Source organism: Macaca nemestrina, chromosome X (genome assembly GCF_043159975.1).
Source record: "Macaca nemestrina isolate mMacNem1 chromosome X, mMacNem.hap1, whole genome shotgun sequence".
NCBI classification, from domain to species: Eukaryota; Metazoa; Chordata; class Mammalia; order Primates; family Cercopithecidae; genus Macaca; species Macaca nemestrina.
Window position 1 is genome coordinate 40613332 of NC_092145.1, and position 12099 is coordinate 40625430.

General features: G+C 37.2%; 1 protein-coding gene across 2 annotated transcripts in view; it reads right to left on the minus strand.

Annotated features, from left to right (window-relative positions):
- Positions 1–321: 321 nt before the first annotated feature.
- LOC105490492 (5-hydroxytryptamine receptor 2C) overlaps positions 322–12099 on the minus strand; it is a 295545-nt gene continuing 283767 nt past the window's right edge. For both annotated transcript variants that reach the window (XM_011756208.2, XM_011756207.2), the window contains exon 6: positions 322–3796. In XM_011756208.2, coding sequence (XP_011754510.1) covers positions 3505–3796 — 292 coding nt within the window. In that variant the 3' untranslated portion in view covers positions 322–3504. The remainder of the gene's footprint in view (positions 3797–12099) is intronic.

Below are 12099 nucleotides of genomic sequence, written 5' to 3' on the forward strand. Positions count from 1 at the left end.
AAGGAGAGCATGTGAACCACCCCAGTCCTTGCTCAAGTAAGGAAGGCAGAACAATTTGGGAGTGTGGTTATTTTGTTCATGAGGAATTGGTGATGCTGTTGTTGATATTGTTTTTGTCATTCACACCTCTTGTTTTTCCTCTGATGCTATAGTCTTTGAGTACCCGCATCATTACTGAAAAGAAAGTGATCTTTTCTGGTTGCATTTGTCTTTGTCAACTTATTTTACAGGATTCAATTTCATTTTCTATGAAAATGAAGTCAAGTGGTATATTTTTCCCTTGAAAGATTCGGGGGGAAAAAAGACATGTGACAGATTATTCAACATTTAATAAATTTAATAAATTAATAGGAAGTCTCACAAAACCTGTAGTGGATAACATACAGGAATTAGGAATAAGACAACACTTTGCAACCATTCACAAAAAATACCATTTGACAAAGGAGAAGAATTACAGAAAATAATATAAGGCAGTCTGTTGCACGTGTCTTACACAGATATACATATATAATAATACATCAAAATGATTTGTTTGATGGTAAATTCATCACCTTTACATTTATCACATGGACTTCTTTTAAAACATTTATAAAAGTTTGTAGATTTAACATTGAAGGGTAAGATTTATATCCAAATGAGTATATTTGTTTCATACCAAACTGCACAGAACTTACGAATAGCACACAATTTGAGGATAATTACCATGTTGGGTACTATTAAGTACTACTACTTGATGACATAAGAATCATTAACAAATGTGCTGTAAGCTATTATCATTCAACTTATTGCTAGTACTTTCGGAAATCTGTGGTTTATATTTTATTTCTTTGTAAAACATGTGCTATGAGCTTGCCCTGATAGTTCAGAAATCAGATGTTTCCAATTTTTTCTAACACTCACACTACTTCAGATCTGAATGCATGGTCTTTTAAAGGATTGCTGAAGGATTTTCTTCAGCCCTTCTTCCATCAGCTATTCTGCCCTACATTAATACAAATCGATGGATTCATGCAACATACATGGCATACATGCAGGGCACCATCTGTATGTGCAGAACTCATGCTAAATGCATGCTGTGTTTCTTCAGACATTTTCATTTCGGTAAGAATTAAATCATCTCATTCTGTTTCATATAATTATTTTAACATGCACTTCAACAGACCTAACAGGCAAGGCAGGTAGACTTGACTTTCGTGTTATATTTGGGCATGCTCAAGCAATTGACTGATGTTTGGCAGTGTTGCAAATCAAATAGAGACTGTATGAGTTTCCTCAAATACAGCAGCTCTTCCACTGCCCCTGTGGCAGACTATTGGATTTATCTATGCTGTGTGTTGAGAACACAGACCAGGGGTTTTAGAAATTCACATTTTTCATTAACCAATTTTAAGATACTGAGAGGCACCCTCTCAGATGTGTAAGTAACTGTCAAGTGTAAGAACTAGCATCATAAATTCTTCGGAAGTTTATCCACAGTTGTGTGAAATGGACACATACGGAAATACTGTTACTAGAAACACTTGTATACTCTGCACACAGCATAGACTGAATGGTCTGACTTTAGCAATGCTTGAAAACCTTTCACGGTTTAGAAACTATTAAAATGCTACTGAATTCTTAGAGAGCAGCAGGCCCACGAAAGAAACGATGGCCAACACTTATTGTAACACAACACTATATTTTAACAAAGATTTAAACTTCTGGTACGTAATTGCAGTGCAATGAAGAGCTTGCCACTTTCACAAATTAGCTGCAGCCTTTTCCTGCACTAGAGAGTTTGGAAGGATCTGAAAATGAGATAAATTTTGCTTAAAATCCAAATGGAAACTCTGTATTTCTGTAATTCCTAGAGTTCGGTAAAAGTGTCTTTTTAATTACTTTTTTTTTTCCCACATTCTAAGGGCCCAATTCTGTAGTCCTTAATCAAGTAAAACTTCCAAAGTTTCTACCATCTCTACTTCCAATACAAGTTTTACTCAAAAATGGACTGCTAAATTAAGTCCTATAGATAGAGGTACCATAATTAAGAAAATATTTTAATAAGGCTCAAAATACTAATTTCACCTTGTGTGAAGCACACAAATTTCCAGGATGCTGAGATCAAAACCCAATTGATGTTGAATCCTGGATTGGGAAATAACTCTGGGATTTCATTTCCCAGTTTAATCATAGAATTAGGAATTTACTAAGGACCAGAATGAAAACACTAATTTCAGTTTGCTTGTTGTAATAGCCAGAATTTGAACATTGTCTTTAAGAAGTGAAAAGCTATTTGGTGTATTATATCTCATCATCCTTCCACTTCTGTAGTCCTGGTTAACCAGCTGCTATGTTAAAATACCACTATGTTTAGGGACAGACATTGCAGTAAATACCGACACAACATTCTGACAATGTCAAATTTTGCCCCTATATGAACAACAAGACTAAGTTCTGCCTCTGGCTCACTGACAGATGTATCAGAAAGCAGAACCTATCTTACTGTGTTTATATGTGTAGATGAGCAGAGCAAGAATTTAAAGTGTATATTTACTGTTAACCCGGAACAAATATCCACTGATTTTGTTAATTTAGGTGTGGTTGAAATATAACCACTGTCATGTGCCTCATTCTGGTCACCTGCAAATGCCACCTGAGATGAACATGAACATTGCCATATGCACAAAAGAAAGAGAGAAAGGAAGGAAGAAAGGAAAAAAAGGAAGGAAAGAAGGGAGGGAGGGCAAAAATAAACATTTTATTCATCAAACAATCAAAATAAGTTAGTCTCCATCTACTATAAACAGTAAATATAGAACCCTAAATCTCACTAATGTAAGCATGATTGTAAAGTACAAGGTTGCAAAGCTATATGTAAAAACACCTTTTTTCAGACAGCAATATTTACATTAGTTAAGACCAACAGAAAAAGAAGAAAATTTTCCTACACGTGTAGCTCGTACTGTAGGAAAAGACTGTGCTGTTCTTTCTCACACACTACTAATCCTTTCGCTAACCACACTGGAGGGATTTACTGGTAACTCTAAATTCTCAGCTTGCATCTCTATACCGGGCTCATTGTCACTGGCTTTCTTGATCACCGGTTCATTGGTATGCCGATAAATGTTAACATTAAGCTCCCTCCCTGACAAAGCAGTGGCGGCAACTCTTGGAATTTGCCTGACAGGAGGCTTTTTCTCTACCTTATAATTGCAGCGCAAATAGTTGGAGAATGCCCTTCGGTAAATTTTGTTGAAGAGAGTATACACCAGAGGATTGATTCCTGAACACACATAGCCAATCCAAACAAACACATTCAGAAGCTTTTCCATGAGCTTTTGGTTACAGGACTTCTCACAAAGAACCGACAGAATATTGGTAATGAAAAATGGGCACCACATGATCAGAAACACAAAGAAAACAATCCCAAGGACTTTCGAAGCTTTTCTTTCATTGTTGATAGCCTGCATGGTGCCCCTAGGACGTCTCTCCTTCTTCCTTCTTCGGCGTGCGTTCTGGTCTTGGTTAGGGTTTGCAGCGTTCTCTTCCTCGGCCGTATTCCTCTTGCAGCACTTCAGGAAATCCAGACTTAGTCCAGGCGGTTCCTCGGTGTGGCCGTGCAGTAACATCAAAGCTTGTCGGCGAAGAACGTAGATCGTCAGGCAATAGGTAATCACCATAATCGTCAGCGGTATGAAGAAAGCTACGAAGGACCCAATAAGAACGAAATTTGGGTCGTTGAGCACGCACGTCGTGTTGTTCACGAACACCTTGTCTTCGTCCCTCAGTCCAATCACAGGGATAGGAACTGATACACCTAAAGGAAGAAAAAAGGAAGGGCGTTGTTATAGAATACTGAAGGACTGAACAGATGTATTCAATGGCATACATTAATTCGCACTTTACGGAAGGAAATTCAGACCTGATATTTGTTGAAAGCTATTCACGGCATAATCGATAGTCACATGAAACACTAGCAGTATGGCATCAGAAAATGATGGTTTTTTCATGTTAGGAATGCCTTCTCCCTAAATTCTATAGAAGGCATGGAATTACCCTCATTGATATTAACTATATTAGAGACACGGTTGTGTCAAATTTGTTGGATTTCCAAGAATCGTCCTGGCTCATAGAAGGCACTCAATAAATATTTGTTGGATCAATGAATAAATTAACATCTGTACTTGATGACATTAATAAAGTCAATCATTCTTACTTTAGCATATCATCTTCCAAATTCAATAAAAATGAGACACATACCACCTGTAATAGTAATCATAGCCTATTAGGGTTGGTTGGGAAGAGTCTAACTACTATGAAATAGTATGAAATACTAACATACTATGAAATACTATGAAATAGTCAATAAGCAGAGACTGAAAGGATTATCTTTTTAGCAAGGATTTTTGTTTGTTTGTTTGTTTGTTTTATTTTGAGTCTCTGGGCATAAGCAATGTTTCAAAGTCAAGAGAGGGTGAAATGTAGAGTTGGGAGAGATGCAGTCCTCCAGTTTCTGTGTGGAATTTTGAGCTTTTGTGTTTTTAAGAATACTGAGAGGTAGTACTCTAGAGAAGCATTTCCTTCAATAAATAGGCCCACAGTCAGAAAATATCAATGAGGAGGTGGCAGAAGAAGGTGATTTTGTGCCTGAGCATAAGAAAGAAATCTGGAAACTTTCAGAAATAACCACAGTAGGTCTTCAAGAGGTCCTGCATCAATACATAGAGCTAAATAGATAATAAACAGAGATAGAGATTGCTATCCTCTCTTGTGTCCACAGGAAGTCAAAGCCTGGGAAGTTCAGATTGTACTTGTGGGATTCCATCAGAGATTATTAGGAATCCTGGGCTGGTAGGTGTCTACATCATGAACTGTGAGGGGAGACAGAAAAGGATTCTCAGAGATCCTTGCTGACCTTAAGGAACACATGAGTAGTTGTGGCAAATCTGAAACAGAAAGTCCTTACCAGTTGTGTTAACATGCCTAGTCAGGTATAGAGTGTCTGGCTGGATGATCAAGATGGAAAAAAAATGGGTCAATGCTTCTTTGCTAGAGCTTGCTGAGAATGCTGACTGATGTTTAATCTCTCGGAACACAGAAGGGAGACAGTGTTTTGAAAGTGATCTTTAAGTCTTCTTCCTCAGACATGGAATTTCTAAAATGACTGGCCTTTTCCTAGAGTAGGAAGCCAAGTAACAGGATGAGGAAGCCACACAGATACGACAAGACTTCCCTGGGTATTGTTCCATGCCTATCTATAGATCTGAACCTAGGCACACCATTCAGGAAAGTAGGAAAGACTGAAAATGAGGAGGCACTGCAAACAATAAGTCTCCTCAAGTAGTGCATGGCCAGATCCTAAAGAAGAGACCTTTGCACCTGGACGGGGTGGAGTGGCAATTATTAGAAGGAGAAAAGAGAAAGTGATTTTTCACCAAGTTTGATGAAATGCCTAGGGAAATTTCAACAGGAATTTGGGAATATAGAGTATAGCAGAACCACACAAAATATATTTCTTAAGAGTTAAAAAAAAAAAAAAAGTTAAGAACGCTGCCAGACTGTGTTGTTAGAATCTTCATTTGAAAAATCATAAATGTAAGGCAATCTCTATAAAGAGCGCAGATCAAGCATGCCCTAAGGACATCAGTATTGGCTTAACCTTAATAACATATTTTAGTGGCAGATTAGTCTGCAGAAAGTTAATATAAGATGTTTAAAAGAAGGAAGAGTTTCTTTAAAAAAATTTACAAGAGAAAATGTTAGAGGGGGAACTTATACATTAAGAGATACTTAAAAGACCTGTCAAGTAATGATAATATGTGGAACTTCTTGGGATCTTGATGAAAGCAAAAACATGTTAAAATTTTTCATAACACAATTAAAAATCTGAACAATGACTAGCCTTTGGATGATATTAAATAATTATTGTTCATTAATTTTTAGGGGAGGTGTTGATATTGTGGTTATATAAAAAGATAGCTCTTTTATTTTTAGATGTGCATACTAAAACACTTAAGGATGAAGTATTACGATGTCTGGAGTCATTTCAAAATAATACGGGAGGGAGAAGTGGATGAAAGTATGGATGAAACAAGACCGTCCACAAGCTGATAAATCTTGGAGCTGGATGATGAGTTCACGGGCTTTATTTTATAATTCTACTTTTGTAATCTTTGAAAGTCAACTACTTTTTTTTTTTTTTTTTTTTTTTGAGACGGAGTCTCGCTCTGTCGCCCAGGCTGGAGTGCAGTGGCGCGATCTCGGCTCACTGCAAGCTCCGCCTCCCGGGTTCACGCCATTCTCCTGCCTCAGCCTCCCGAGTAGCTGGGACTACAGGCGCCCACAACCGCGCCCGGCTAATTTTTTGTATTTTTAGTAGAGACGGGGTTTCACTGTGGTCTCGATCTCCTGACCTTGTGATCCGCCCGTCTCGGCCTCCCAAAGTGCTGGGATTACAGGCGTGAGCCACCGCGCCCGGCGAAAGTCAACTACTAAACAGAAAGCTTAATAATTTTTTTCAACTAAAAAAAAGAGAAAAGAAGACATAGAGGTCCTTTCTGAAACAGAGTAACATCACTGTTAAACCTCAGATTTTAAAAACTCTCCAAAACTGATTGGCCACAGTTAACCTTGGAAGTGATTCCTTCCAGAGCAAAAAAAAAAAAAAAAAAAAAAAAAAAAAAAAAAAAAATTCGGATCCCTAAGTAGAAACATTCAATCGCCGGTTTGAAACAACTGCAGGGAAGAAGGCCATTTTCTGACAAAGTGTTGGTAGGAAACTCCGTGATACCTTTCCAGGTTCCTTACAGCAAAAGCAATAAACGATGCAGGAGTGGTGTTTCCCTCTTCAATCTCCTACCTTGCCAACAACCCAACACTAGATACCACAGTGTGGGGCTAGAAACTCAATCTGGGGAATTTGCTTTCCCTGGAAACATCATGACTCAGGCATGTACCTTCAATTTCCCACAGGAAATGCTGCATATATTCTAAGTATTCATAGACACACTTGGATGTTTCTGGGGAAGGCCTCACACACAGGCCATAAGATTGGTGGAAGTTGGTATCATTCAGGGACTAACTCTGGAGATTAGTCACTTCTATCACAATGTTAGCTCACTTCTATTAAATGATTTATTCACTTGTCTAAGGGACTCTTGAGCCTAAAGTAGGCCTTGTCAAGGGACAACAAGAGAGGGTAGCAAAGTCACTGTAGATGAGCTGAAGCTGTTATTGGGTAGATGAGACCAGTTTTATCCCTGGCATCTATTTGTATAATATTTTGTGCATTGAGGAAAGGGTGATTCTAATAGCTGCTATTTATTGAGTGTATCCTTTGTGCCAGGCACTGAACCATGCGTATTACTGACATTACAGATGTAGAATGTATTATCTCAATTTGGTTAAAAACTTTATAAGACAGGTATTACTTGGCAAAGTAGCTTAACCACTTTACCAAATCTGCACTGTCATTCATTTTCTTTTGTTTTTAGAAACCATGAATGCAATCAACAAAACAAGAAGAAATTCAAGTTATTTCAAACATATGAGGAAATTATAAAAAGCAACAACACAAGCAGCATTAATAACAATATATGTTGTACACACTGTCTTATTCAATACTTTAAAAAAAAATAAAAGGTAAGTGTCAGTAGTTCTCAAGGTGTGGTTCAAGGACCCTAGGGGGCTCTGAGACTTTTAGAAAGCTTGCTAGGTTTTCCTTTCCTAACTGTCTTTAAAACTGCATTTTCTTCATAAATTTCAACCACAACAACATATCACAACTGGTTGAATGTGGATACATATATGAGAACCTAGCTTTCTTTCTGTCAAACAAGATATTAAAAGAGATTTTCAAAACTGTGGGCTGGGTGCAGTGGCTCACGCCTGTAATCACAGCACTTTGAAAGGCTGAGGTGGGCAGATCACCTGAAGTCAGGAGTTCAAGACCAGCCCGGTCAACATGGTGCCACTCAGTCTCTACTAAAAATACAAAAATTAGCCAGGGATGATAGCATGTGCTTATAATCCCAGCTACTTGGGAGGCTGAGGCAGGAGAATCGCTTGAACCCAGGAGGCAGAGGTTGCAGTGGGCTGAGATCTCGCCACTGCACTCCAGCCTGGGTGACAGAGCAAAATTCCATCTAAAATAAATAAATAAATAAAACAATAAATTTTCAAAACTATAAAATAATGCGCCTGTTTTCTCTCTGATTTGTTTTGGAGATTATAGTTTTCAAAAATATGTTTTTATGTTAACCTTAGATGGGTTTATTATTATTATTGAAAATAAAATTATTCCTAAATATTTTAAACATTTCTCAGTTTTAATTTCTAATACCATAAATATCAATAAATATAAGCCACATAAGCAAAAACTCTTTTGGAACCCTCAATTATTTTGAAGCGTATAAAGGGGTCCTGACACCAAAGAGCTTGAGAACTGCTGTTCTACGTTAATGCATTAAGTTATTTAAGCACTAGAGAGTTAAGTTCAGCAAATGCGTTTGTTTGTCTTAGCATTTTTATTTCAACCAATAGTAATTCATGCGATATTATCATGTCTGGTAAATATAAATAACAGCAATACTGGCAACAAAACACTTTAAATTCATCATCTCATTCATTTTTATAAAAATTCTGAAAGGCACATGTTGTTTTATGAAGTTAACTTCAGAAAAATTAAGTAAGTTTAGCAAATATCATGAGGCAATCTTCAATATTTTTGAAATTCCTGATTTGGCCAAAGAGGAAAAGTAGATATGAACTACCATTGAAAATATCGGGTGTCACTAACAATAATTCCAATAATAATAACTACCTTTTACTGAGGGCTTATTTGTCACACACTAAGCCACATATTTCATAACTGTTATATACTTTTATATATATTTTATTCAATCTGGACAAAAAAACATAAAAGAAATTATTAGATGGAATCACTTTTCTGAGTTTAACTTCAATAAGTCTGTATCATCTTCCTTAGAATTTTAGAACCAACAAAGATAAATTATAATTCATGTTGTGCTGGAAATCTTAGGTACTTCTTCAACTAATAAACTGTCAAATATATTTCACATGCATTATCTAATTCAGTTGTTGCAAATCTCTGAAAAGTGGTTATTATTTATTAAGGTTACTTAAACTCTGAGAGGAAGAATGCCTTCAGTAAACATATAAGAGTCTTAGCATTTTAGAATATTAAATTCAGTAACATGGTTAAAGTTAAAGCTTTACTGAAAATATCATATGTTACTTCTACTACTATTTTATTCAAAATATAATGTTACCACTATTATAACTACTACTGCTGTTACAACTACTACTACTATCATTCGTTAAGTACTTATTATGATGCTTACTGACTCTGATACTTTATCTGCATTACATACTTCACATGCATTATCTCATTGCAACCTCTTAAAAGCCCATTTAGTTGATGAAGTTATTTTACTGCAAAAGAGGTAAGTTCAGAGGATATATAAAAAGGTTTACATTATGTCTTAAAGCCTTGAATTCAAGCAACACAGATCAGTTCTCTTCAAACCATAAGGTCATATGCCAATGATTCTAAGAGGCACATTTCTTTCAGATTTTAACATCTTTGAAATTGTGATGCTTCATACAACCCATAGTGTCTTATAATCCTTGTTGGCCAGACAGTAGTTATTAGAGAGGTGTCATTGTCAGTACATGTGTGAAACTGGTCTGAATAATTTCTTTTGACATCTTCTGGTAGGATCAAAACTACCAGCAGCAAAATGTGCAAAATGAGTGTCAGCCACATGACAACAATTCAGTGTAAGTGAAAAGTTATGTCATTACAGACAAAGGGAAGGAGTGTTCTGAAGAAGACATCCGCAACAGTTTCAAATGCCACATAGAGGTCTAGAATTTGAAACAATTTCTCTATCTTCGAAAATAAAAAGGTCATTGGTGATTATAGAGAGAACAATTATAGTGAAGACAGGAAACAGACTGCCGAGAGATGAATAATAAATCGTGATACAAAAGAGATTATAGAATACATTTCCTAGAACAGCTTGATAAACATCAAAATGAAAACATAGGGAAATTATTGTTAACCTGCAGGGTTATCTGTTTCTATGGGTTATTTTGCATGGAGAGGAAATTTATTTCAGGCTGACAGGAGTTCTTGAAGTCTGGTAATGCTGCAGTCATTGTCATTGATATGGCTCCTGGCAAACCCATGTGTGTTGACAGTATCTCACACTATCCTCCTCTGAGTCATTTTGCTGTTCATGATATGAGATAGACATCATATCATGATGATGTGTCATCAAAGCAAGGGACAAGAAGGCTGTTGGAGCTGGCAACGTCACCAAGTTTGACAGAAAGCTCAGAAGTCTAGATGAATATTATCCCTAATACCTGCCACCCCAGTTTTAATCAGTGGTGGAAGAATGGTCTCAGAACTGTTTGTTTCAATTAGCCTTTTAAGTTTAATAGTAAAAGACTGGTTAATGATAACAATGCATTGTAAAACCTTCAGAAGAAAAAGAGAATGTTTTATGGATCCCCTTTTTTTTTTTGCATGTGGCAGTTTTAAGTTATTAGTTTTTAAAATCAGCACTTTTTAATGGAAATACCCTGACCAAAAATCTGTCACAGAATTTTCAAACTCATTAAAATAAAGCTTAATAAGAGAAAAAAAGAGAAATATCCAAGGGTGTCATATCAGATAACATGGAGGACAGAAGAAATCATCTTTAAAAAGAATAAAGTAAAAACTAGAGCAACAAACGCACATCTGTCAACCCAGAATTTTATGTTCAGTGATCATATACTTCATAAATGAAGGTAAAATTAAGACTTTTTCACGTCAACTAAAGCTGAGCGAATTTGTTGCCAACAGAACTTCATCAAAAGAATGCTAAGAGGACCAAGACAGTCGATTAGAAGCAGCTGTAGTCCACGGCATTCACAGAGAGGAACAAAAGGGGTGAGTGAATACAGTATCTTCAACTGAAATATCCAGGTACTCACTTTAGGACTGATCAGGAAACAACTCAACCGATGGAGAACAAAGAAAAGACAGGTGGGGCAACGGCCCAACTGGGAGCAACACAGAGCCAAGGGAACCCTCACATCCAGTCATGGGAAGCGATGAGTGATTATGTGACCGTGGGAAACCATGCTTCTCCCACAGATCTTTGCAACCCACGAATCAGGAGATCCCCTTGTGAACCTACGCCACCAGGGCCTTGGGTCCAACACACAGAGCTGTGTGGAGTCTCAGCAAAGCAGCTGCTCAGGCAAACACAGAGACCCAGGGGCTTTACATGCTCTGACCCCAGGATCCCCAACAAAGGTGTCTGCAACTCAGGCAAAGTGGGTGGTCTGTGCATACCACTAGGAAGGCTGAATCCAGGGAGCCAAGCAGCATTGTTCTGCGGGCCCCACTTCCATGGCATCTCACAAGATAAGAGTCAATGGTATGGAATTCCAGCCAGCCACCAGCAACAGGGTGGAGCCTGCCTGAGATAGCGCATTCCTATACAGAAACAACAGGCAAGCTAAGAGCCAAAGAATTAACTTCCATTCACAAGTGCCAAAAAAAAGAATAAAATACTTAGGAATATAGCTAATAAGGGAAGTGAAGGACCTCTTTAAGGAGAACTACAAACCACTGCTCAAAGTAATCAGAGATGACATAAACAAATGGAAAAACATTCCATGCTCATGGATAGAAAGAATCTATGAAATTAAAATGCCCATAACTGCCTAAAGTTATAGATTCTATACTATTCCCATTAAACTACCATTGAAATTCTTCACAGAATTAGAAGAAACTTTAAAAATTCATATGGAACCAAAAAAGAGCCCAAATAGCCAAGGCAATCCTAAGCAAAAAGAACAAAGCTGGAGGCATCACATTACTCAACTTCAAACTATACTGTTGGGCCACAGTAACCAAAACAGCATGGTACTGGTACAAAAACAGACACATAGACCAATGGAACAGAGGAGATCTCAGAAATAAGACTGCACACCTACAGTTATCTGATATTTGACCAACTTGACAAATACAAGCAATGGGGAAAGGATTTCCTGTTTAATAAGTGGTGCTTGGAGAACTGACTAGCCATATGCAGAAAA